This window comes from Suncus etruscus, chromosome 6 (assembly GCF_024139225.1).
Source record: "Suncus etruscus isolate mSunEtr1 chromosome 6, mSunEtr1.pri.cur, whole genome shotgun sequence".
In the NCBI taxonomy this organism is placed as follows: Eukaryota; Metazoa; Chordata; class Mammalia; order Eulipotyphla; family Soricidae; genus Suncus; species Suncus etruscus.
The window spans coordinates 31456043-31483741 of NC_064853.1; the positions used below are offsets into that span (position 1 = coordinate 31456043).

The 27699-nt window shown below is 47.4% G+C and overlaps 1 protein-coding gene and 1 non-coding gene across 2 annotated transcripts in view; both read right to left on the reverse strand.

Moving 5' to 3' along the window:
• Positions 1-27287, reverse strand: part of FAAH (fatty acid amide hydrolase) — a 38857-nt gene extending 11570 nt beyond the window's left edge. Inside the window, exons 1-3 of the mRNA XM_049775492.1 lie at positions 27263-27287; positions 10019-10332; positions 2202-2315 (exon numbers count right to left, since the gene is read on the reverse strand). Of these exons, the coding sequence (XP_049631449.1) occupies positions 2202-2315; positions 10019-10332; positions 27263-27287 (453 nt within the window). The remainder of the gene's footprint in view (positions 1-2201; positions 2316-10018; positions 10333-27262) is intronic.
• On the reverse strand, positions 321-429 carry LOC126013110 (U6 spliceosomal RNA). The gene has a single exon (XR_007497442.1). It is a non-coding gene; the product is annotated as a U6 spliceosomal RNA (small nuclear RNA).
• Positions 27288-27699: the final 412 nt, after the last annotated feature.

A 27699-nucleotide genomic window follows, 5' to 3' on the forward strand; every position in this document is an offset into this window, starting at 1 on the left:
GATTCCATGTACATCCACGTATGGGAAAATTTCATGACTTCATCTCTCCTGACGGTTGCATAATATTCCGTTGTGTATATGTACCACATTTTCTTTTCTTTTTTTAAAATATGGGGCTGAAGAGATAGCATGAAGGTAAGGCGTTTGCCTTTCATGCAGAAGGTCATTGGTTCGAATCCCGGCATCCCATATGGTCCCCGGAGCCTGCCAGGAGTAATTTCTGAGCGTGGAGCCAGGAGTAACCCGAGTGCTGCCAGGTGTGACCCAAAAACAAACAAAAAAATACACACACACACACACACACACACACACACACACACACATATATGGGATGCTTCACGAATTTGCGTGTCATCCTTGCGCAGGGGCCATGCTAAAATCTTCTCTGTATCATTCCAATTTTAGTATATGTGCTGCCGAAGCGAGCATGTACCAGTTTCTTTAGCCATTCACCTGTTGAAGGGCATCTTGGTTGTTTCCAGAGTCTGGCTACTGTAAACAGTGCTGCAATGAATATAGGTGTGAGGAAGGGATTTCTGAATTGTATTTTTGTGTTCCTAGGATATATCCCTAGGAGTGGTATAGCTGGATCATATGGGAGCTCAATTTCCAGTTTTTTGAGGAATCTCCACATTGTTTTTCCATAAAGGCTGGACTAGATGGCATTCCCACCAGCAGTGAATGAAAGTTCCCTTCTCTCCACATCCTTGCCAGCACTGACTGTTCTTGGTCTTTCTGATGCATTCCAGTCTCTGTGGTGTGAGATTGTACTTTGTTGTTTTGCCGGGAGTAATTTCTGAGCGCAGAGCCAGGAGTAACCCCTGAGCGCCTCTGGGTGTGACCCAAAAACCAAAAAAAGAAAAGAAAAAGCTGAAAACTAAAAATGGCCTCATGGGGCCGGCGGGGTGGCGCTAGAGGTAAGGTGTCTGCCTTGCAAGCACTAGCCAAGAAAGGACCTCAGTTCAATCCCCCAGCATCCCATATGGTCCCCCCAAGCCAGGAGCAATTTCTGAGCGCTTAGCCAGGAGTAACCCCTGAGCATCAAATGGGTGTCGTCCAAAAAACCAAAAATTAAAAAAATAAAAATGGCCTCTTGTGAAACCAGGGAAGAGGGACAGCACAGAGCCAGGGGCACAATTGGTGACACAAGGGTGCAGCACCTGCCTTGGGGGCAGGGGTCATCTGGTCCAGCCTCACAGGTCAACTCTGGTGTCCCACCTCTACCTGGAGAGAACCCCAGGGCCCACTGGCCCCTGATGCTCCTTGGAGAAATGAACCCTGTTCTCCAGCTCTGCTGAGAAAGGAGCAGACCCCACCTCAGCACACACGCAACTCCAGCCTGTCCTCCCCAGGCAGATGGGTGTACCCAGTAAAAAAAAGGGCCCAAGGGAAGGTGTGAGCCAGGGCTTGTACTGCCTCTCCAAAACTCACCTTCACGTGAGGGCCAAGGCAGAGGAGCAGAGCTCAGAAAAGTATCCTGCCAGGAAATACCATGGAGGCAAGGCTTGTTGCCACATCCAGGCCCCAAAATCAGTCTTGGAAAAGGAGGCGCCAATTCATAAGCATGAGATTAGGAAGGGCAGAACCTCTCAGGCTCCCGGTCCTCAGCCCCCCTTGCAGTGATTTACTGTGCTCACCCATGGGTGAGCCCAACTTCACACCAAATTACCTAGGAGTCACATACGTAAGGGACAATTCTCTCTCACACTCACTTCATTTCAAACATCTGTAAGGCAGAACTCAGGACAGATGAACAGGCAGGATAAGACACATTCTGATCATAAATGCCCACAGGTGACATAGGACAGAGAAACACAAGCTACATAAAGTGATGAAAAAGGTTAAAAAGAAGGAACCTGAATGTGAGCTGGGAAAGATGAGAGTCGGGGAGGCTTCTGGAAGAGGTGGACCCTCTCTGAGCTCTGGAAAGTCAGCCAGCAAGTCCAAGAAGGGAGAGAAAGGCCTTCCACAAACCACTACAGACTACCTCTGTCATCCTTCTCTCTCTCTCTCTCTCTCTCTCTCTCTCTCTCTCTCTCTCTCTCTCTCTCCCCCCTCCCCCTCCCTCCCTCCCTCTCACCCCCGAAGGGAACAGCAGTATGAGGTCACCAGGGGCCCCTAGCAGCAGCAACTCTGGGCCAGATTTCCCTACGGCTAGTGCAGAGTACAGGACAGAGGGCAGAGGACAAAACGACACCTACCTTGCCCACATAGGTAAAGAGTACAGCCTCAGGAGACAGCTCCCCACTTCGTAACTTCCCGACCAGCTGAGGCAAGGGTAGAGCCAACAGTGCCTCTGAGTCCAAGTCTGGGTTCTGGAGAAACACCATGGATTAGTGCCTTGTTGCCCACAGCACCCCCATCACCCAGTGTCTGCAGTAGTCACCTGTGTCTCCCACCCTGAACATCATGCCAACACAGTCCCAGACACCAGACACATAGTCCCACCAGCAGGGCTTACAAATAGTGCTTCTTCTAGAAGCTCTCTTGGTGAGGACAGACTATGCTCCCAGGTTGATTAATAAACCTTTATAAACCAGGGGCATCAGAGGCTGCCTGTGCGTACCAGGTCCCATAAGTGCTGGGTTTCAAGTTTCCCACCACCTATTCTCTCCCATGCTCCTCCATGTTGATGGTGGATGACAGCATTCTCAGAGTATTTTAAAGTCGTCACCTTGCCATCAGGCAGCTGAGAAATGGACTCTTTCAGAAGACACCAAATTAAGTCTGTGTTTCCCAGAGCCAACAGAACTCAGCAGGGAAATAAAGGTATAGAGAGAAGGCAGGAAAGTATCCAGGTAACTTCTTTTTTTTTTTTTTTTTTTTTTTTTTTGGTTTTTGGGCCACACCCTGTGACGCTCAGGGGTTACTCCTGGCTATGCGCTCAGAAGTTGCTCCTGGCTTCTTGGGGGACCATATGGGACGCCGGGGGATCGAACCGCAGTCCGTCCTAGGCTAGCGCAGGCAGGCAAGGCAGGCACCTTACCTCCAGCGCCACTGCCCGGCCCCAGGTAACTTCTTGTTTTTGGTCTTGGGGATAGAAACCTGGACCTCTTACATGACAGCATGTATGTGGTCTGTCACTGAGCTACATCTCTGGCTACATGTAAACTCGTTTGTTTGGGGGCCACACCCATCAGTAACTCAGGGGCTACTCTTGGCTTTGCACTCAGAAATTACTATTGGTGGGCCCGGAGAGATAGCACAGCGGCGTTTGCCTTGCAAACAGCCGATCCAGGACCAAAGGTGGTTGGTTTGAATCCCAGTGTCCCATATGGTCCCCCGTGCCTGCCAGGAGCTATTTCTGAGCAGACAGCCAGGAGTAACCCCTGAGCATCGCCGGTGTGGCCCAAAAACCAAAACAAAAAACAAAAAGAAAGAAATTACTATTGGCAAACTCAGGGGACCACATGGGATGCCAGGGATGGAACCTGGGTCTCCAGAGTGCAAGGCAAATGCCCTACCCGCTGTGCTATTACTCCGGCCTCATAAATGTAAATTCTAATGAAACATGTGGCTTCCCTGCAGACAGATTTTTCGAGGGAGGCATGCTACAGCCACCAGTGCCTCACTACAATCTGTTCTTCTCCCTCCTAGTCACCCACTGAGTCACTGTACTGTTCTAGACTCCCTTATGTCTCATGGTTTCCATTTTGTTCAATTTCCAGTTCCCACTTCCATTTGTTTGTTTGGGTTTTTTGTTGATTTGCTTGCTTGTTTTGGGCCACACCAGTAAGTGCCCTACTATTGCTCCAGCCCCTCCCACTTACATTTGACCCAGTAGGCCCCTCATACTGATTTCAAGATGAACTATATTATCAACTTATCTACTGAACCCATTAATTTAAAAAGTCAGGTTCTAAGTGAACGTGGAGAAGACCAGAAGACGGATTTACAGGTAAGGTCTTTTAAGAAGTGTCTTTTTTTTTTTTTTTTTTTTTTTTTGGTTTTTGGGCCACAACCGGTAACGCTCAGGGGTTACTCCTGGCTATGCGCTCAGAAGTTGCTCCTGGCTTGGGGGACCATATGAGACGCCGGGGGATCGAACTGTGGTCCGTCCAAGGCTAGCGCAGGCAAGGCAGGCACCTTACCTCTTGCGCCACCGCCCGGCCCCAAGAAGTGTCTTTTAAAAGACCTGGGAGGCAGTGAGAGAAGGGGCTGGTTGTGTGGGAAGCTGCCTTCAAAGAAAAGGCACAGAGGTATGGCAGGTTTGGGGGTGGGGTGTCTCTCCCAGTCATACTATTCTGTGACTGGTGCCTCCTCCAGTGGGTCTAGAAACTAGGACAAAAAAAAAAAAAATCAGGAGGCAGGGGGAGACACAGGTTACAGTTGAACCGGTTTAAGCCTCCAATGGGCAACAGTGCCAGCAACAGGCCAGGCTCTGGTTGCTCAAGAGTCTGGCAGTGGTTCCCCTCCTCCCACAAACCAGCACGAAGGTTTTTGGGATCCTTAGTCCAAAGTAGGCCAGGTGGGGCTGTTTGCTTTGCTTGGGTGACCCTAATCACCACTAGGAGTGATTCCTGAGTGCAAAGCCAGGAGTAACTCTTCAGCACTTAATAAAATTAAAAAATAGCAATGTCTATCAGGGCTGTCCCGGGCCATTTCTTCAGAGCAGTTTTTGAACTCCTGAGTCCAAAGTCTACCAGGTGGGACTATTTGCTTTGCTTGGGTGAACCTAATCTTAAGTGCAAAGCTAGGTAGGAGTAACATTTTAGCACTTAATAAAATTAAAAAATAGCAAAGTTGCCCGGAGACACAGCACAGCAGCGTTTGCCTTGCAAGCAGCCGACCCAGGACCCAAGGTGGTTGGTTCGAATCCCGATGTCCCATATGGTCCTCCGTGCCTGCCAGGAGCTATTTCTGAGCAGACAGCTAGAAGAAAAAGCAAAGTCGGGGCAGAGCAAGCCAGGAGTCTACCAGGTCTGTCCAGGGACCATTCCTTTAGTTTAGAGCCTCCTGCTACTGTTGGGGCTCAGGGGAAGCTGCTCCCAAAACAGACCAAAGAGGCTTTTTTGGTTTGGTTGGTTTTTGGGTCCCACCCAGTGGTGTTACTACTGATTCAGTGATTGAGGGTAACTCCTGGCAGTGCTTCTGGGGACTAGGCAGTACTGGCAATCAGAGTCAGGCCATCACCACTCAAAGTTTGTGCTCCAGCCATCAAGCTTTCTCTCAGTCCTTGAATTTAAAGTTCTTGAGAGAGAATTGTTATAATTGACCTCCTCCTCTGTCTTCCTAAAAGTAGGACATAGGTTTTTCGTGGGAAAGGCATCCCTTGCAACTTCCCCAACCCAGTGATACTTTTTTTTTTTCTTTTTAGTTTTTGGGTCATACCCGGCAGCACTCAGGGGTTCCTCCTGGCTCTACGCTCAGAAATCGCCCGACAGGCACGGAGGACCATATGGGATGCCGGGATTCGGACCACCGTCCTTCTGAATGAAAGGCAAACGCCTTACCTCCATGCTATCTCTCCGGCCCCCCAGTGATATTCTTATTGGGAAATTCAGGGCCGAGTCAGCTACAGAACTGGGGCTTTTGTTGGTGTTGAGGGACTGCCTCCCCAGCTTTGTTTGGAAGCTGAGGCCTAGAAATGACTCCTGATACTGTGGGCCTAACAGTACCACCAGTGAGGGTCATCTTGGAGGTGCTGAAGCCATCTGGGAGATACCCAATGCTTCCCAGGAACAAAAATTTAATTTGTTGTAAGATAATGGAGAAACCTTGACCCACACACAGTTCTCCACAAACATCTCTTTATAGAACAGGGGATATGGCTCTATGATCAAATACAAGTCTCACAAGTGTGAGACCTAGGTTTAATCCACAGCACCACAAAAAAACTAAAAACTGCATAAACTTCATGCATTGATTATTCTGCAAGTCCCAAAGTCAAGGAGAACCTTTTGCCTATAAAAGTAGTCTTTTTTTTCCTTCTGATAATTGCCTGTGCCAATTTTTTTTGGCCTGGGGGATTCTTGCCACACCTGGCAGTGCTCTGGGGTTACTCCTGCTCTGTGCTCAGAAATCACTCTTGGCAATCTTGAGGGACCATATGGGATGCAAGGGGTTGAACCTGGGTCTGTCCCAGGTCGGCCATGTGCAAAGCAAATGCCCTACTGCTGTGCTATCACTCCAGCCCTACCTGTGCCAATTTTTTTTTAATTATTTTTTAGTTAAAATGACTTAGGAAGGATAGACAAAAGACTTTACTCGCTAACACTACTGTAGTCTGAACTAGAAAGCTCCAGAAGATGCTAAGCATCTAAAGTGGTAAATCAGATAAAAGTGGATCCCAATTGGGGTGAACCACTGAGTAGGGTGCTTGGCTTGCATACAGCCAACCTGAATTCAATGCCTGGCATCCTGTATGGTCCCAGGAGCACTGCCAGGAGTAATCCCTGAGCATCACCAGGTGTGACCCAAAACCAAAAAAAATAAATAAATAAAACCACCACCAGTTCTTGCCTGTGGCCAAGGCCACCAAAGTCAATGTCATCAGAACCCATCCTTTTGCTGATTGCTCAAATAAGGCTCCAGATAAACTAGTATTTCTTCACTCCTTAAAGAAAACAAAGGTGGGCCCGGAAAGATAGCACAGCGGTGTTTGCCTTGCAAGCAGCCGATCCAAGACCAAAGGTGGTTGGTTCGAATCCCGGTGTCCCATATGGTCCCCGTGCCTGCCAGGAGCTATTTCTGAGCAGACAGCCAGGAGTAACCCCTGAGCACCACTGGGTGTGGCCCAAAAACCAAAAAACCAAAAAAAAAAAAGAAAGAAAGAAAAAGAAAACAAAGGTAATACCCCAAATCTCTCTTCCAAGAAAGCAAACTTTGAGGTTCAATGGTTAGGTTCTATTACCCCAGAGAGAAATATAAACAGCATTAGAATTTCAGACACAAAATTTATACAATGAAAGATTCTATCGGGGCCTGGAAGGTGGCGCTAGAGGTAAGGTGTCTGCCTTGCAAGCGCTAGTGTAGGACGGACCGCGGTTTGATCCCCCCCCCCCATCCCATATGGTCCCCCCAAGCCAGGAGCGATTTCTGAGCACATAGCCAGGAGTAACCCTTGAGCGTCAAACAGGTGTGGCCCAAAAACCAAAAAATAAATAAATAAAAGAAAGATTCTATCTATTTGGCACCAAAAGTCGAACCCAAGGCACTACTTCTGAGCTATCACCAGCCTTACAATGAATGAGTTTTGTTTTGGTTTTGGGTCACATCCATTTACTCTTGGCTCAGTACTGAGGGCTCACTGGCTGTATCTGGCCTACCAAAGATTGAACCTGGGTCTTCTGTATGCAAAGTATAGATTCACCTAAGTAAGCTCTCTCAAGCCCACAGTGCAAAGTTCTGTTTATAAAGCAATGATAGGGTTGGAGTGATAGCACAGCAGTAGGCCTTCTGTCTTGCATGCGAATGACATGGGATGGACCTGGGTTCAATCCCCGGCATCCCATATGGTCCCCCGAGCCTGCCAGAAGCTATTTCTGAGCGCAGAGCCAGGAGTAATCCCTGCCAGGTGTGGCCCTAAAACCAAAATAAAGTAAAAATAAAAAGCAGTGATAGCTCCAGAGGAAGGAGATGCTTGGAGCTGAAGGAAGGAAACACTAACTGTCTAACTTTCTCATACCCCTCCCAGCCAGGATTGTTCCTTGCAACAAGGAGAGCTATTGTAGGCAGAACTATGGACAGATTCCTGCGGTTCTTGGAGCTGTAGAACTCAGCAAGGCTGCACAGAAGGTTGTAGACAGAGTTGTAGACATAGTACATGCAGCAGGTAGAACATTTGCCTTTGCAGGTGGTCAACCTGGGTTGGATGCCCAGCACTTCATATAGTCCCCAGAGTTAGCCAGGAGTGTTCTTTAAATGCAGAACCAGTAGTATAGCCTGAGCACAGCTAGATGTTACTAAGAGAATTTTTTTAATTAAAAAAAAAAGGGGAGGGGCCGGAGAGATAGCACAGCGGCGTTGGCCTTGCAAGCAGCCGATCCAGGACCAAAGGTGGCTTGGTTCGAATCCCGGTGTCCCATATGGTCACCCGTGCCTGCCAGGAGCTATTTCTGAGCAGACAGCCAGGAGTAACCCCTGAGCACCACCGGGTGTGGCCCAAAAACAAACAAAAAAAAAAAAAAAAGGGAGGGGGGGGCGGAGAGATAGCACGGAAGTAGGGCATTTTCCTTGCATGCAGAAGGACGGTGGTTCAAATCCCGCACCCCCTATGGTGCCGAGCCTGCTAGGAGCGATTTCTGAGCAGGTGTAACCCCTGAGCGCTGCCAGGTGTGACCCAAAACAAAAAACAACAAAAATGAGGACTTCAGGCCTCCAGAGCGCAGAGGGTCCCCACATTGACCTAGATGGCATAGATCCTCGAGAAGGGCAGCTCTGGAGCTGAGCCAGAAAAGGACTACACTCTACACAGGGTTAAGAATCTGTTCTCATGGGGGATAGGAGGAGGCAGTTTGAACTCGACTCCAGGGTCTCCCATGTGTAAGGCATAGACCCCAAAACCGGAGAATAGTAAACCTGTCCATCATCTTGATAAAGGCAGGAAACAAACATCTGGGCTTCAACAAATAAACAACTACGACAATAATCTGACCCAAGAAAGGTCGAGCCAATTTCCTGCGGCAAAACACTGAGTTCCTCCAAATCGCTGCTCTCCTCGGGTATCCACCTGACTCCAGCTCTGCCTAGGGCAGAAATCCTACCTCGGCTGAGTCCTCACTAAATGCCATTCCCCGAGATTTCCAGAATCCCGGCAGCGTCTTCTCCTTGCTCCCCCAGGGGAGAGCTCCCTCTGACTCTGCAACTCCCCCCAGCACCTGAAAAGATTATTGGGCTGTCGGCCTCAAATTCAGTTAAAGCAGTGGTTTCCAAACAGTGGGGCGCTCCCCCCACCCCACCCCGTTTGACCTCGGCAAACACAGTCCTAACAAGCTAAGCCCCATGTTTATGTCTCTGTCATTCTCTGGAGCTGAGAGTCGCTGTGTCCTGCTTGAAAACCCGCTTCGAAAAAGCTAAGCATTGCAGAACGTGCTGCATGGTAGCCGTTCATCCAGATACCACCTCTGATGAAAAAAATCAGCTCAAATTACTTTATATATTTTTGTTCTGCAGGTTCAAGTTTTTTTTTTAAAAATAAAGATACTATTTACAGTCGCGCGTGGGGGGGGCGCGGAAATGGTTTTCTTCTTCCCAGGGGGGCATGGCAGAAAATAATTGAGCAGCACTGAGTTCAAGTGCTCCTCCTCACCTTCTTCCCAGGTGCACAATTGGGGGGGGGGGGGCAGGGAACCAGCAGAGATGAGCGTTTGGACTAAGTAGTCTAGGGTCCGACACCATTAGGGAAGTCTCCTCTTGCAGATCCCCCTCCCCACCCACCCCTCCATGCACACCCGGAGCAACCTAGAGGGAGTCGGGGAGAGAGGTTTGCTGGCAGACCACCAGGGAAGGGATGGGATGAAACCTGCCCTGAAGTCTCTCCTCTTGCAGATCCCTCTCCCCACCCACCCCTCCATGCACACCCCGAGCAATCTAGAGGGGAGTCGGGGAGAGAGGCTTGCTGGCATGCTGGCAGACCACCAGGGAAGGGACGGGATGAAACCTGCCCTGGAAAGGGGGGTCGGGTTGGGGGCTGAGGCAGAAACGCGTGGGCAGGATCTGCCTGAGGGAGACTCTAGGAGAACTGCTTAGGTTGGGGTGAGGAAAATCCCTTCCCTCGGCCCCACTTCGCACCCCACAGAGCTCAGGGTTTGCAGCTCTGCGCCGTGAGGTTCTGCTCAGACTCCTGTCAACCGTCTCGCCCTAATTCCTGAAGCCTGCGGGCATCCTGCCTCTCGGTTCTTTGGGGTTCTACCCCTGCCCATCCCGTGCTGGAGGTTCTTCTCCCGCACCTGGCCTCTGCGACCCAGAAGGTCCCGGAAAGTTGCCCCCCGGCCGTCCGCCCCCGCGGCGCCACCTGCGCTCCCGCCGCGCGCGCCCGCCCCGCGCCCGCCCGCGCCCGCGCCCGCCCGCCGCGCACCTGGAGCCGGAAGCGCCGCGCCGCCTGCTCCATGGCGTCCAGGGCGGCTCGCTGCCGGCCCCGCGCGCGGCTCACCGCGCCCCGCGCCGCCCCGCGCCGCCCCGACCAGCGCACGGCCAAGGCGGCCGCCACGAGGCAGCAGGCCAGGGCGGCCCCGGACACGCCGCTCAGCTCGCCCCACATCCCGGCCAGCGCCGCGCCGATGCCAATGCCAATGCGAATGCGAGCGGTCACTCGGGCGCTCCCTCCGCTCCCTCGCCGCGGCCCGACCGGCGCCTCAGACCCGCGGGCTTGGGATGCGGCCGCAGCTGCAGCTGCGCCGAGGCGGCGGGGCGGGAGGGCGGGGAGGGGAGGGCAGGGGAGGGAGGGCGGGGCTCGCAGGGGAGGGGCGGGGCAAGAGGGGAGGCGGGGAAGGGAGAAAGGGGAGGGGAGATGAGGGGAGGGGAGGAGGGGAGGGAAGAGGGAGATGAGGGGAGGGAGGGGAGAGGAGAGGGGAGATGAGGGTTGGGAGAGAAGATAGGAAGGGAAGGGAGGGGAGAGGGGAGGGAGGGGAGAGGGGGAGGGAGAGAAGGGGTGGGAGAGAAGGGAGGGAGGAAAGGGAGGGGAGAGGGGAAGGGAGGGGAGGGGTGGGAGAGAAGAGGGAGGGGAAGGAAGGGGGAGAGGGGAGGGGAGATGAGGGGTGGGAGAGAAGGGATGGAGGGAGGGGAGGGGAGAGGGGGAGGGAGTCGAGAGGTGTGAGAGAAGGGAGGGAAGGAAGGGAGGGGAGAGGGGAGGGGAATGAGGGGTGAGGGAGAAGAAGAGAGGGAAGGGAGGGGGAGAGGGGAAGATTAGGGGAGGGGAGGGAGGGGAGGAGGAGGAAGAGAAGAGAGGAGGGAGGGAAGAGAAAGGGGAGGGAGAGGGAGGGGAAGAGGAGGGGAGAAAGGGGAGGAAGAGAAGGGAAGAGAGGAGAGAAGGAAGAGGGGAGTGGAGGGGAAGAGAGGACAGAGGGAGGGAGGAGAGAAGAAGGGAGGAGGAGGGAAGCGCCGTTGCCAGGCAGCCGGCTAGGCCCCGAGGCGCTCAATTGCCAAGGTCGAGCCCCACCGCAGTCCCTCTCCAGGTCTGCTGTGCCAGCACCATCCCTCGGGGCTGGAGGGAAAAGCCCCGCCCCAGCACCACCTTGGCTGGCACAGTCCGGGTTCGCCCAGGTCCCCTAAAGGCACCCCCAAGAAGAGAAGGTGGAAGAGAAGCTGCAATAGCAACTGGCTGGACTGTTGCGGGCATCTTTTCTGGGGAATCTTTCTTACATAGCTGTCAGGCACTCCTTCTTGGGTATCGGGCCTCCCCGCACACCAGAGTGACTCAGGAAGTTTCTGCTGCTCCCCTCTTTCTTTTCTTCCCTAAGAGATATGGCGATGTCTCTGCACTTGGACTTTCTTTTTCCTCGTGGACTACCAGAAATCATTGTCCTTTGCTTAGCCATGACCCGGCAAATTGACCCTGGTAGGGTTGTCATTTTGTAGTCCTGAGCTTCCTGGCTTTGAACCCAGAAAGCTGAAAAGAATGTATGAAGAGAAGAGAGGAAAGTCTGAAGCTCTTTCTGAAAGGACTATGTGGATTATATTCACACACACACACACACACACACACACACACACACACACAGTCCCACCCCACTCTGTCTCTCTTCTTTTTTTTTTTTTTTTTTTTTACTGTCTCTCTTCTTTACATACATTTTCATTTGGTTTTGGTTTAGTCATACTTAGTAGTGCTCAGGAGCTATCCAGACAAATGGCTGCACACTCCCTCCCCACCACACACACACCCTCTTATGATATTGTTTCTGTACTTTTTGGCTTGTTTTTGGAGCCTTTCCCTGCTGTACTTCAGGGCTACTCTAGTCTGGAATGAGCCATTGAGCTGAACCCTAATGTTTGATCTCATTTGTTCTACAGACCTTGAGAAAGGCAGTTTTATTATCCTCATTTTATAGATGAGATAACTGAGGATAAGGGAGAATAAATTACTTTTATGTATCCCAAAGATGCCTAAGTGAGAATTTAAACTCTGGTTAAGGACTAGGGAGATAGTCCAAAGGGCTACAGAGTTCACTTTACATGTGGGCCTGAATTCAATCTCTGGCACTTCATGTTCCACCCAGAACCTCTCAAGGAGCAATCCCCAAGCATCTCTGGGAGTAATCCCCCAACTATTACCTGGTGTCACACCAAAACAAAACAAAAACAAGTTCAGGTCTAATCTAAAACCATTAATCTACCAAAAAGAGCATCAACATTGCTGCCCTAAGAAACCAGACTTTTTAGGGTGCAGACAAGGAAAGAACTTTGCAACAGAAACTCAGTTTAGCATGAAAAGGCATCCTAAAGAATTCAAGAGAATATTTGCTCATCATACATCTGACAAAGGGTTAAATTACAAGCTATGTAAAGAATTTATAAAACTCAAAAAAATAAGGAACTACAGCGCTAGTACAGAGGGTAGGGCATTTAATTTGCACATAGTGTGGCTAACCTAGGTTCAAATCCCGGCACCCTATATGGTCTTCCAAGCAAGTCAGGAGTGATTCCTGAATGCAGAACCTGGAGTAACCTCCTGAGCACCTACCCAAAACCATACCCAAAAACCACTTCAAAACACACACACACACACACACACACACACACACACACACACAACCAAAACATTTTCACCAAATTTAGGGAGAAGAGGAAAGATAGGATAATGGTTAGAGTGCTTGGCTTGCACTTAGTCAACCTGAGTTTGATCCCTGGTATCCCATGTGGCCCTTGAGCATCCATTAGGAGTAACCCTGAGTGCAGAGCCAGAAGTAAGCCCTCAAGGGAAATGATAACAAGACAAACAGGATATAAAGATCACCCACAGAGTGGGAGAGATTAACACCCATGAACAAGAAATTAAAATTCAACATATACAAGGCTAGTAGAATTTAACAAGAAAAACACCCAATCTGGGGACTGGAGCGATAACACAGTGGGGAGAGCATTTGCCTTGCACACGGCTAACCAGGGTTCAATCCTCGGCATCCTTCTATGGTCATGGGAGTCTGCCAGGAGGAATTTCTGAGTGCAGAGGCAGGAGTAACCTTTGAGCACTGCCAGGTGTGACCCAAAAACAAACAAAAAAGAAAAAAGAAACACCTAACCTATCCAAAAACTAGGGAGAAAAGATGAATAGAAACTCACTCAAAAAAAAAGAAAGAGGTAGGGCCGGGCGGTGGCGTTGGAGGTAAGGTGCCTGCCTTGCCTGCGCTAGCCTAGGATGGACCGCGGTTCGATCCCCCGGCGTCCCATATGGTCCCCCAAGAAGCCAGGAGCAACTTCTGAGCGCATAGCCAGGAGTAACCCCTGAGCAACGCCGGGTGTGACCCAAAAACCAAAAAAAAAAAAAAAAAGAAAGAGGGCCCGGAGAGATAGCACAGCGGTGTTTGCCTTGCAAGCAGCTGATCCAGGACCAAAGGTGGTTGGTTCGAATCCAGGTGTCCCATATGGTCCCCCGTGCCTGCCAGGAGCTATTTCTGAGCAGACAGCCAGAAGTAACCCCTGAGCAACGCCGGGTGTGACCCAAAAACCAAAAAAAAAAAAAAGAAAGAAAGGGGCCGGAGAGATAGCATGAAGGTAAGGCGTTTGCCTTTTATGCAGGAGGTCATCAGTTCGAATCCTGGCATCCCATATGGTTCCCCGTGAGAGAGAGAGAGAGAGAGAGAGAGAGAGAGAGAGAGAGAGAGAGAGAGAGAGAGAGAAAGAAAGAAAGAAAGAAAGAAAGAAAGAAAGAAAGAAAGAAAGAAAGAAAGAAAGAAAGAAAGAAAGAAAGAAAGAAAGAAAGAAAGAAAGAAAGAAAGAAACGTTCTCAAACACATACACAATGGAATATTATGCAGCTGTCAGGAGAGATGAAGTCATGAAATTTTCCTATACATGGAAGTACATGTGAGTGAAATAAGCCAGAGGGAAAGAGAGAGACACAGAATGATCTCACTGATCTATGGGTTTTAAGAAAAATAAAAGACGGGGCCGGGAAGGTGGCGCTAGAGGTAAGGTGTCTGCCTTGCAAGCGCTAGCGTAGGACGGACCACAGTTCGATCCCCTGGCGTCCCATATGGTCCCCCCAAGCCAGGGGCGATTTCTGAGCACATAGCCAGGAGTAACCCCTGAGCGTCAAAAGGGTGTGGCCCAAAAACCAAAAAAAAAAAAAAAGAAAAAGAAAAGACATTATTATTATAATCCCCAGAGATGAGGGCCAGAAGGACCAGCTCATGATATGAAGCTTACCACAAAGAGTGATAAGTGCAGTTAGAAAAAAACTTCGCTGGGGCTGGAGAGATAGCATGGAGGTAGGGCACTTTCCTTACATGCAGAAGGATGGTGGTTCAAATCCCGGCATCCCATATGGTCCCCCGAGACTGCCAGGAGCGATTTCTGAGCGTAGAGTCAGGAGTGGCCCCTGAGTGCTGCCGGGTGTGACCCAAAACCCAAAAATAAATAAAGGGAAAAAAAAAGAAAAGAAAAAGAAAAAGAACTTCACTAACAACTACTATGACAATATTAATGAGTAGAAGTAGAATGTTTGTCTCGAATACAGGCAGGAGGTGAGGGAGGAAGGTGGTAGGGGGCATTGGTGGTGGGAATGTTGCACTGGTGAAGGGGGCTGTTCTTTGTATGACTGAAACCAAACTACAATCATGTTTGTAATCACGGTGTTTAAAAAATAAATAAAAATAAAATTAAAAATTAAAAAAAAAAAAGAAACTTCCTTAAAGAAGAAAGACAAATGGCTGGAATTGAGCTGAGATGTGTGAGAACAGCAAGAGCAGCTCTGAGTAGTATCCAGAGTTCGGACCTAAAAAGCACCAGTTTGAATGGAGCTTAGGTGCATGAACCCAACTTCAGCAATTTACCAGCTGTGGGTGGAGTTTGGGCCATTTCTTCCAGTCAAGGATCCACACCACCACAAATAAAACAGTACCACCCAAAAAGGTCACAATGGAAAAACTACTTAGAACCCCACCATACCTTGTGACTAAAGATGCTACTTCTGGAAACCCACCCAACACAGCCACCTATATAACTTCTCTGATAAGAACTTTAGAGAGGAAATGTTAAGGATGTTCAAAGATCTCAAAGAAACAATGGAACAGACAACCTGTAAGATTCAAGAGGATATGAGAGTAGAAATGAGAAAACATCATATAGAAATATCAGGGCTTGGGGCCAGCGTGATAGAACAACAGGTAGGTGTTTGACTTGCATGTGGACTACTGGGTTTTATCCCTGGCATCCTATATGGACCCCAAGCCTGCCAGAGTAATTTCTGAGCACAGAACTCAAAGGAATAACCCCTGAGAACCACTAGGTATAACCAAATACTAATATATATATATATATATATATATATATATATATATTATGGCTGAAAAACATTATGGTAGGTGAAATGAAAACCTCAATGGAAAGCCTCATCAGCAGAGTAACACCCACTGAGGACAAAATCTATAGCTAGAAGATGAACTGCATAACACCTCCATACAACGAAAGAGGCTGGAAAAAATCCTTAAAGAAAGCAATCCGGGGCCGGGCGGTGGCGCTGGAGGTAAGGTGCCTGCCTTGCCTGCGCTAGCCTAGGACGGACCGTGGTTCGATCCCCCGGCGTCCCATATGGTCCCCCAAGAAGCCAGGAGCAACTTCTGAGCACATAGCCAGGAGTAACCCCTGAGCGTCACAGGGTGTGGCCCAAAAACCAAAAAAAAAAAAAAAAAAAAAAAAAAGAAAGCAATCCAATGACAATAGAACTCTGAGATAAACTCAATAGGAACAACATAAGAATCCTTGGAGTCCCAGAGACCCAGAAAGAAAACCCCCATGAAGAATCAACAATCAGGGCCCGGAGAGATAGCACAGTGGTGTTTGCCTTGCAAGCAGCTGATCCAGGACCAAAGGTGGTTGGTTTGAATCCCGGTGTCCCATATGGTCCCCCGTGCCTGCCAGGAGCTATTTCTGAGTAGACAGCCAGGAGTAACTCCTGAGCACCACCGGGTGTGGCCCAAAAACCAAAAAAATAAAGAAAAATCAACAATCAAGAACATCATTGTTGAGAAATTCTCTAAACTAAAGCAAGCAAGCAACCACATCCTGGATGCTTAAAGAGTACACACTAAAAGAGATCCAAAGTAAAGTACCCTAAGACACATACTGTTGACAATGATGAAAACCACAGAGATAGAATACTGAGAATAAAACCACATCAAAAAGGGAAGCTACATACAAAGAAGCTTTTTTGGGGGGAGGGGGGGTTGGATCACAGCCAGCATTGCTCAGGGGTTACTCCTGGCTCTGCACTCAGAAATTGCTCCTGGCAGGCTCGGGGAACCATATGGGCTGCTGGGAATCAAACTGGGGCCCCTCCGGGGTTGGCCACTGCAAGGCAAATGTTCTACTGCTGTGCTATTACTCCGGTCCCCAAAGAAGAATTTTTTTTTTTTTTTTGGTTTTTGGGCCACACCCAGTAACACTCAGGGGTTACTCCTGGCTATGTGCTCAGAAGTTGCTCCTGGCTTGGGGGACCATATGGGACACCGGGGGATCAAACCGAGGTCCGTCCAAGGCTAGCGCAGGCAAGGCAGACACCTTACCTTTAGCGCCACCGCCCGGCCCCCAAAGAAGAATTTTTAAGATTTATCACAGCAACTTTCAAGGCCCAAAGGCAGTGGTGGGATATAGTGACAAAACAATAAAATGAATGATTTGCCAAGGATACTTCAGCTAGCCAGACTTTCATTTAGGTTTGAAGGAAGAATGCATTGCTTCACAAATAAACAACAGCTCAGCTCAGAAACTTTACAGACACAAAACTAACCTTAAAGAGGAGCTGAAAGAGAAAAAAAAAAAAAAAAGGAGGAACTGAAGGTTCTACTTTAGGCAAGGCAGATCCATCACACACACTAAACTACTGCACAAAGATGACACTTTATCCCATGACAATAATCTCTCTCAATGTCAATGGACTAAATGCACCAGTTAAGAGACACAGTGTGACAAAATGGATCAAAAAGTTGAATACAGGGGGCCAGAGAGATAGCATGGAGGTAGGGCATTTGCCTTGTATGCAGAAGGACAGTGGTTCTAATCCTGGCATCCCATATGGTCCCCCAAGCCTGCCAGGAGCAATTTCAGAGTGTAGAGCCAGAAATAACCCCTGAGTGCTGCCGGATGTGACCCCAAAACAAACAAAACAAACAAAAAAGTTGAATACAACATTTTGCTGTCTGCAAGAAGCACATCTGGGGACTCGAGAGATAGCATAGCAGGTAAGGAATTTATCATGCATGCAGCTGACTCGGGTTTGATCCCCAGAATTCCAAATAGTCCCCTGAGCCTGCCAAGACTAATTTTTGTGCACAGAGACAGGAATAACCCCTAAGCATCACAGGGTGTGTGCCCTCCCCTCCCCAAAAAAAGAAGCACATCTGAATAGCCAAAGCAAACATAGACTCAAAGTCAAAGGATGGGCATTTGTTAAAGAGTAGTATTGGGAAAACTGGTCAATTACATGCAAAAAAAAAAAAAAAGTGAACTCAGACTTCTCTTTAAAACACACGCACAAAGGTCAAATCAAAAGGTTTTAAGAGGGGGCCGGAGAGATAGCACAGTGGAGGGTGTTTGCCTTGCACATGGCCAACCCAGGACAGATAGTGGTTCGATTCCTAGCATCCCATGTGGTCCCCTGAGCTTGCCAGGGGTTATTTCTGGGCACAGAGCCAGGAGTAGCCCCTGATCGATGCCAGGTGTGACCCAAAAACCAAAAAGGATTAAAGTGCTTATATCAGACCTGAAACCATAAGGTGATAGAGGAAAACGTAGGCAAAACACTTCATGACATTGAGCCTAAAGGCATCTTCAAAGAGAAAATGGTGTTTCCTGTCCAAGCAAGTGGAAGCAGAGATAAACAAATGGGACTATGTTAAACTGAGAAGCTTCTGCATTTCAAAGGAAACAGTGATAGAATAAAAAGGCTATCCATGGAATAGAAGAAATTATTCACCCAATACCCATCTGATAAAGGATTAATATCTAATATATATAAAGTACTGGCAGAACTTAACAAAAAAAATCTAGCCCCATCAGAAAATGGGGAGAAAGCAGCCGGAGCAGTGGCGCAAGCAGTAAAGGCATTTGCCTTGCACGCGTCCTAGGACGGACCGAGGTTCAATCCCCTGGCATCCCATATGGTCCCACAAGCCAGGAGCAATTTCTGTGTGCATAGCCAGGAGTAACCCCTGAGTATCACTGGATGTGGCCCAAAAACAAACAAACAAAAAATATATATATGGAGAGAAAAATGAACATTTTCTCAAAGAAGAAATACAGATGGCCAAAAGGCACATGAAAAAAATGCTTCATATCATTAATCATCAAGGAGATGCAAATCAAAACAACAATGAGTTATCATCTCACACCACAGAAAATGGCACACATCACAAAGAACAAGAACAACCAGTTGCTGGCAAAGGTGAGGGGAGAAAGGGACTCTCGGGCCTGGAGAGATAGCACAGTGGCGTTTGCCTTGCAAGCAGCCGATCCAGGGCTACAGGTGGTTGGTTCAAATCCTGGTGTCCCATATGGTCCCCGTGCCTGCCAGGAGCTATTTCTTTTTTTTTTTTTTTTTTTTTTTTTTGGTTTTTGGGCCACACCCGGCGGTGCTCAGGGGTTACTCCTGGCTGTCTGCTCAGAAATAGCTCCTGGCAGGCACGGGGGACCATATGGGACACCGGGATTCGAACCAACCACCTTTGGTCCTGGATGGGCTGCTTGCAAGGCAAACACCACTGTGCTATCTCTCCGGGCCCAACCAGGAGCTATTTCTGAGCAGACAGCCAGGAGTAAACCCCTGAGCACAACCGGGTGTGGCCCAAAAACAAAAAAAAACAAAACAAAACAAAACAAAAAAAAAAAAAAAAAAGAAAGGGACTCTCATTCATTGCTGGTGGGAATGCTGTCTAGTCTAGCCTTTCTGGAAAACAATACAGATATTCCTCAAAAATCTGGAAATTGAGCTCAGTATGATCCAAGAATACCATTCCTAGGAAAATACCCTAAGAACACAAAACATAATACAAAAATGCCCTCTGCGTTCCTATGTTCATCACAGCAATAGCTGTGATACTATTAGCAATTTACAATAGCCAGAATCTGGAAGTAATCCAGATGCCCAACAACAGATGAGTGGCTAAAGAAACTGTGGCACAGCTATACAATGGAATACTATGGAGCCTTTAGGAAAATGAAACCATGAAATTTGCTTATAATGGATGGACATGGAGAATATTATGCTGAATGAAATGAGTCAGAGGGACAAGAACAAACAAAGAAGGATCACACTCAATTATGGGATATTAGGAAAATAAAATATAGTGTGGGGATGATATTCAGAAACAATAGAGATGAGGATCAGGAGGATTAGTCTGTGGTAGGAAGCTTTCCACAAAGAGCAGAGTTTGCACTTAGAGTAGAGAAAGGTCTACTATGAAAATGGTAGTATGGGCCCGGAGAGATAGCACAGCAGCGTTTGCCTTGAAAGCAGCCGATCCAGGACCAAAGGTGGTTGGTTCAAATCCCGGTGTCCCATATGGTCCCCCGTGCCTGCCAGGAGCTATTTCTGAGCAGACAGCCAGGAGTAACCCATGAGCACTGCCGGGTGTGGCCCAAAAACCAAAAAAAAAAAAAAAAAAATGGTAGTATGAACTGATTGTTCTGGACAAGAATTGGGTGCTCAAAGGGGATAAAGTGACATGTATGTCACTCCTCTTCAATAACAGTAGTGCAAACCACAGTGTCAAAAAAAGAAAAGAGAAAAAGAGAGTAAAGTAAAATGCCTACCCCAAAGGCATGTAGGAGTGGGTGAGTAGAAAAGTAGAGAGCATCAGTGAGGGTGAGAGGGAAACTGGGGACTTTGGTGGAGGGAAATGTGCACTGGTGACGGCTGTTGTACATTGTATGTCTGTAACTCACTTATGAGCAACTTTATCTGTGGAAAACAAAAACTCTATTATGAACAACCTTGGGGCCTGAGCAATAATAGCACAGAGGTAAGGCGTTCGCCTTGCATGTGCCCAACCCAGAAAAGACTGCCATTCATCAAGGCATCCCATATGGTCCCCTGAGCTTGCCAAGAGCTATTTCTGAGCACAGAGCCAGAATACCCCTGAGCACTGCTGGGTGTGACCCAAAAACCAAAAAAGTAGAACACCCTTATAACCACAGTGTTGGGCCCGAAGAGATAGCACAACGGTGTTTGCCTTGCAAGCAGCCGATCCAGGACCTAAGGTGGTTGGTTCGAATCCTGGTGTCCCATGTGATCCCCCATGCCTGCCAGGAGCTATTTCTGAGCAGACAGCCAGGAGTAACCCCTGAGCAACGCTGGGTGTGGCCCAAAAACCAATAAATAAATAAATAAATAAATAAATAAATAAATAAATAAATAAATAAATAAATAAAAATAACCACAGTGTTAAATATATATGGAAGAAATACAAATGACCAAAATTGCTCCACCTCATTAATCATTAGGGAGATACAAATCAAAACCATAATGAGATACTGTCTTATACCACAGAGAATGGCACATCAATAAGAACAAGAAATACCAGTACTGGTGCAAATACAAGGAGAAAAGGACTCAATCACTGCTGGTGGGAATGTCAGCTGATTCAGCTTTTTGGAAAACAGTAAGGACATTCCTCAAAAAACTAGAAATTGAGCTTCCATAAGACCCAGCATTATCACTCCAGGGAATATATCCTAGGGACTCAAACACACAACAGCAAAAACGACATCTGCACTCCTAAATTTATTTCAGCATGAGTCACAATAGCCAGAACCTGAAAATAATCCAAGTGCCTGAGAAGAGATGAGTGAATAAGAACATTATATACTTTTTGTAAATATTTTTTTTGTTTTTTTTGTTGTTGTTTTTGTTTTTGCTTTTTTGTTTGTTTGTTTGTTTGGTTTTTGGGCCACACCCAGCTGTGCTCAGGGGATACTCCTGGCTGTCTGCTCAGAAATAGTTCCTGATGGGCCCGGAGAGAAAGCACAGCGGTGTTTGCCTTGCAACCAGCCAATCCAGGACCAAAGGTTTTCGAATCCTGGTTCGAATCCTGGTGTCCCATGTGGTCCCCCGTGCCTGCCAGGAGCTATTTCTGAGCAAACAGCTAGGAGTAACCCCTGAGCACCGCCGGGTGTGACCCAAAAAACAAAAAACAAAACAAAACAGAAAAAAAGAAATAGCTCCTGGCAGCACGGGGGACCATATGGACACCGGGATTCGAACCAACCACCTTTGGTCCTGGATCGGCTGCTTGCAAGGCAAACGCTGCTGTACTATCTCTCCGGGCCCTGCTTTTGTTTTTTATTTCAGGATCATGGTTATTGTGTGGTTGGTATCTTTATTGCTGTGGTGTTTTTCGAGTTGTTTGGTTTTTTTTTTTTAATTTTTTTGTATTGTTGTTAGGTTTCTCCCCTTTTCCCTTTCTTCTCTTAAACTATTTATAGCCTCTAGAAGGAATTCTCCCATTTTTTGCTTCTTTGATTTTTGCCCCATTTTCTTTACTTTTTTTCTTTTCTTCAAACGAACCACATAATTTGAACCATCTTATCTCGCCTCACAAATTGAGGGGGAAATAATGGAGGGTACCAAGACTACACAGTCGTATGAACATTAAGTAGAAATAAAAAAAAAATGACCAGAAAAAAAAATGACCAGACATGCTAGACACAGAGGGGACCACTTATACTAGCAACCTGGGTGGTAAAGGAGGGGGATGTGGGATGCATGCTGGGAATAGGGGTGGAGGGAGGACAACATTGGTAGTGGGAGTGCCCCTGATTCAATATCACTATGTACCTAAAAAATTACTGTGAAAGATTTGTAATCCACTTTGGTCAAAGTAATAATAAAAATCAAAAATTAAAAATATTGCCCAGAGAGATAGCACAGCGGCCTTTGCCTTACAAGCAGCCGATCCAGGACCAAAGGTGGTTGGTTCGAATCCCGGTGTCCCATATGGTCCTCCGTGCCTACCGAGCTATTTCTGAGCAGACAGCCAGGAGTAATCCCTGAGCACCGCCAGGTGTGACTCAAAAACCAAGAAAAAATATATATATATATTAAAAAAGAATATTATAATATATTTATAGCAGCCTTTAGGAAATGAAATTTGCTTCTATATGGATCGTATTGGTGGTACATACTGTCATGGAATAGTATCATGCTAAGTGAAATGAGTTAGAGGGAGAAGGACATGAGCACATTCATTTGCAGGATTAAAAAAAAAAAAAAAATAATCCAAGTATAGGGGCCAGAGCAATGGTGCAGAGAGGTAAGGCATTTGCCTTGCCAGCACTAGCCTAGGACAGACCGTAGTTTGATCCCCAGGCTTCCCATATGGTCCCCTAAGCAAGGAGCAATTTCTGAGCACATAGCCAGAAGTAACCCCTGAGCATCACTGGGTGTGGCCCAAAAAAAACAAAACAAAACAAAAACAAAAACAATATATATATATATATATATAGTTATAGTTATAGGGCTGGAGCAGTGGTTAAGGGGTAGGGCATTTGCCTTGCACACACTAACCTAGGATGGACCACAGTTCGATCCCCCAGCGTCCAATATGGTCCCCCAAGCCAGGAGCGATTTCTGAGCACATAGCCAGGAATAAATCCTAAGTGTCACCGGATGTGGGCAAAAACCAAATATATAAGTAAGTGTGTGTGTGTATACATATATATATATGTATATATATATATATATAGTTCTAATAAATATTTTGGTATGAGGCTGGAGCAATAATTTAGTGGATAGGGTGCTTGCCTTGCATGAGGCCAACTAGGAATTGATTCCTGGCACCATCTATGATTCCCAAAACCACCAGGAGTGATCCCTGAGCTCAGAGGCAGGAATAATTCCTGAACATTTCTGGGTGCAGCCCAAAACAAACAAAACCTCTGCTCTTTTTGTTTTTTGAGATCAAAGAGATAGTACAGTAGGTAGGATACTTGCCTTGCACAAACGTATCTTCAGCATCCCCCATGGTTCCTTCCCTGAGTTATTCCTGCACCAGCCAGGAGTGCTCTCTAAGTGCAGATAGGAGTAAATCTTGAGCACTGCTGGGAGGTGGATTCAGCACAAACAATAAATAAGTAAAATGAAAAATAGGGGCCGGGAAGGTGGCGCTAGAGGTAAGGTGTCTGCCTTACAAGCGCTAGCGTAGGACGGACCTCGGTTCGATCCCCCGGCGTCCCATATGGTCTCCCCAAGCCAGGGGCGATTTCTGAGCTCATAGCCAGGAGTAACCCCTGAGCATCAAACGGGTGTGGCCCAAAAACCAAAAAAAAAAAATAATAATAATAAAATAAAATGAAAAATAAATAACACCTCATCCACTGTAATGACTCAGCAGTCAGCTCATTGTTGTAAGCAGAGAGGTGATGCAATCCTATCAGTGTTTTGGAAAGACAATTTGAAGAGAACTGAAAGAGGCAAAACCCAAGGAGGGAAAGAAGGGCAGATACGCAGCAGAACTAGGGCAGATGGGTTCTTAAGAATCCACCTGTTAGAGAGCAGCACATGTGAGTAACATTGTGCCATTCTAAGTGGCAATAGACTGTACCTGAGCTCAGGTCATATGAGGAAAGATGCACCAATTGTAATAACCTATGACTTACTCTGTTGGCTTGCCACTTACAACTTGGTTTCACACGAAACAAAAATTACCCCTGGTTTGTTTGTTTGTTTGTTTGGTTTTTGGGCCACACCCGGCGGTGCTCAGGGGTTACTCCTGGCTGTCTGCTCAGAAATAGCTCCTGGCAGGCATGGGGGACCAAATGGGACACCTGGATTCGAACCAACCACCTTTGCTCCTGGATCGGCTGCTTGCAAGGCAAACACTGCTGTGCTATCTCTCCGGGCCCAGCCCTTGTTTTTTTTTTATATCTGCTTGTTCACAACTTGGTTTTACCCAAAACAGAGATTTTCCTACTTAGCATATTATACATGTCTCAAGCAAACCTGGGCAGAATTGGCTCAGGATAGGCCTTCTGTCATTTACTCATCTGCTAGTTTGTCTCTGTACTCAATAAAAACTGCAGTTCCAGCAGGTAGCGTCCTCTCTTGGCTTGACGAGACTTGGCCAAGCTTATTTCACTTTGTTTGGAATATTTCCAAACAAACACTTTGGAATATTTCCTGCAGCGACTGTTGCTCCACACCTGCTTTCCAGAGGTGGAAATAGTATTGGGGCCATTACTTCTGCCACCTGAACAGGGACAAAGGTGATCAGCTAATTGCCTTTTAAAAGAAGTCTCCAGGGCTGGAGAGAGAGCACAACAGTAGGGCGTTAGCCTTGCAAGCAGCTGACCCGGAGGGACCTGGTTTGATTCCTGGCATGCAATATAGTGTGTCGTCGTGTCCGTGTCCCCACCCCCCCCCCCCCCCCCCCGTGCCTGCTAGGAGAGATTTCTGAGCAGAGAACCAGGAGTAACCCCTGAACGATGCCGGGTGTGACCCAAAACCAAAATAAATAAATAAGTAATAAATAAATAAATAAATAAATAAAAGAAGTCTCCATGAGGTCTGAGAGATAGCACAGCGACAGGGTGTTTGCCTTGCATGCAGCCAACACAAGAAGGACCCCGGTTCAATTCTCAGCATCCCATAAGGTCCCCCAAGGCTGCCAGGAGCAATTTCTGAGCGCAGAGCCAGAAAAAAACCCTGAGCACTTGCCAGGTGTGACCCAAAAGCCCCCCCACAAATAAATCAAATTAAAGAAGTCTCCAATAATGTTTTGATGGTTTTATCTACAGGAATCTCTGGAAAAGGAACCTGGATGTCGTGGACTCTCATTACAGTGCTCATCATAAGAATGTTTTAGAGGGGCCGGGCGGTGGCGCTCGAGGTAAGGTGCCTGCCTTACCTGCGCTAGCCTAGGAGACGGACCGCGGTTCGATCCCCCGGCGTCCCATATGGTCCCCCAAGCCAGGAGCGACTTCTGAGCGCATAGCCAGGAGTAACCCCTGAGCGTCACCGGGTGTGGCCCAAAAACCAAAAAAAAAAAAAAAAAAAAAAAAAAAAAAAAAAAAAAAAAAAAAAAAAAAGAATGTTTTAGAGGGGCCCAGAGAGATAGCACAGCAGCGTTTGCCTTGCAAGCAGCCGATCCAGGACCAAAGGTGGTTGGTTCGAATCCCGGTGTCCCATATGGTCCCCCGTGCCTGCCAGGAGCTATTTCTGAGCAGACAGCCAGGAGTAATCCCTGAGCACCGCTGGGTGTGGCCCAAAAACAAAAAAAAAAAAAAAAGAATGTTTTAGAGGGGCCAGAGTGGTGTCACAAGTGGTAGGACATTTGCCTTGCATGCGCTAACCTAGGGCAGATCAATCCCCAGTGTCCCATATGGTCCCCCAAGCCAGAAGCGATTTCTGAGTGCATAGCCAGGAGTTATCTCTGAGTGTCACCGGGTGTGGCCCCCCAAAAAAAAAACCAAAAATAATATTTTAGTAATTTATTTTTAAACTAATATGTCTACAATAATATTCTTGGGTTTTGTTTGTTTGTTTGTTTGTTTGTTTGTTTGCTTTTTGGGCCACACCCGGTGACACTCAGGGGTTACTCCCGGCTATGCACTCAGAAATCGCTCCTGGCTTGGGGGACCATATGGGACACTGGGGGATCGACCCGAGGTCCATCCAACGTTAGCACGTGCAAGGCAAATGCCCTACTGCTTGTGCTATGTCTCCAGCCCCCTGCAATAACATTCTAATGTTTTTGTTTACAGAAGTCTATGAAGAAAGAAGTTGGGCACATTACAGTGCTCTATCCTCTAAAATCTCATTACAGTGCTCATTATAAAAATGTTTTAGCAATCCATTTTCAATTTTTTTTTTTTTTTTTTTTTTGGTTTTTGGGCCACACCCTGTGACGCTCAGGGGTTACTCCTGGCTATGCGCTCAGAAGTTGCTCCTGGCTTCTTGGGGGACCATATGGGACACCGGGGGATCGAACCGCGGTCCGTCCTAGGCTAGCGCAGGCAAGGCAGGCACCTTACCTCCAGCGCCACCGCCCGGCCCCCCCATTTTCAATTTAAATACATCCACTAAAAATCTTTTTCTTTGGTTCTTTGGCTGAAATTTCAAAGTTAAGATATCAGGGGCCGGGCGGTGGCGCTGGCGCTGGAGGTAAGGTGCCTGCCTTGCCTGCGCTAGCCTAGGACGGACCGCGGTTCGATCCCCCGGCGTCCCATATGGTCCCCCAGAAGCCAGGAGCAACTTCTGAGCGCATAGCCAGGAGTAACCCCTGAGCGTCACAGGGTGTGGCCCAAAAACCAAAAACCAAAAAAAAAAAAAAAAGTTAAGATATCAGCAAGGGGACTTCTGAGAATTATGTTATGGGTGATTGTCCTTCCACTGTAACTTTACCTTGTCCTCTTTCTTTGCATCCTTGTTCTCATAATTAAAAATAAAAAAATTAAAAAAAAAAACTTTTTTGTTTTCTGTTTTTCGTCTTTTGGGGCCACATTCGGCAGTGCTCAGGAGTTACTCCTGGCTCTGTGCTCAGAAGTTGCTCCTGGCAGGCACGGGGGAAGGCACGGGGGACCATATGAGATACAGGAATTTGAACCGAGGTCCGTCCTGTGTTGGCCACATGCAAGACAAATGCCTTACTGCTGTGCTATCACTCCAGCCCCCTAAAATGTTCTAATTTTTTTTTCACAGAAGTCTACAGGAAAAAAACTGAGTAGTCTGGACTTGCACTACAGTACTCAGTGCTCTTAATTATTACTATAGTGCTCATTATAGGATGTTTTGCATTTATAAAAAAAACTTTTGTGATATGTTTAAGAAAGGATATGGGGGCTGGGAAGGTGGCGCTAGAGGTAAGGTGTCTACCTTGCAAGCACTAGTGTAGGACGAACCACGGTTCGATCCCCCGGCGTCCCATATGGTCCCCCCAAGCCAGGGGTGATTTCTGAGCGCATAGCCAGGAGTAACCCCTGAGCGTCAAACGGGTGTGGCCCAAAAACAAAAAAAACAAAAAAAAAAAAGAAAGAAAGGATATGGAAAAGCCAATTGGTTTAAGTGTGATGTTTACATAATCTAACCTATGACTCTTTTACAGCCAAGTCTAAAATTTCCTCCCCACCTTACTTGCCAACTTTTACAGCCAAGTCTAAAATTTCCTTTTTCCACCTTGCTTGCCATTCCCATTTACCATGCTCGATGGGTCAGTTTTACAACTGTAACATATTGAACGATCTACAATTACGTATGACTATGTGCATGTGTGTGTAGCCAACTTTATGTTAGTTTAATGTCTGTATTATACATAATGTCAGTCTGTGTTGCACATAGTTTTACTTTCCCCCTTCCCTACCTACCACTCTGCAAAACCTTGTTATTGTTTCTCCAAGCTCATTTATTCCACTTTGTTGCTCTCCCTATTAAAACCCTTGTGCTCTGGAACACTACCCCACTCTCACATGCCTGTGTCCCAACACCCTTTCAAACTCTTGTCGCCGTGGATTGCTGCTCATACCAGAACCAGCTTCTCAAGTAGGCCTTGGCTCAGAGACTGATCTCAGCCTCACAGTTTTGGGACATTTTTTTTGTATCTTTGACTGCCTTCA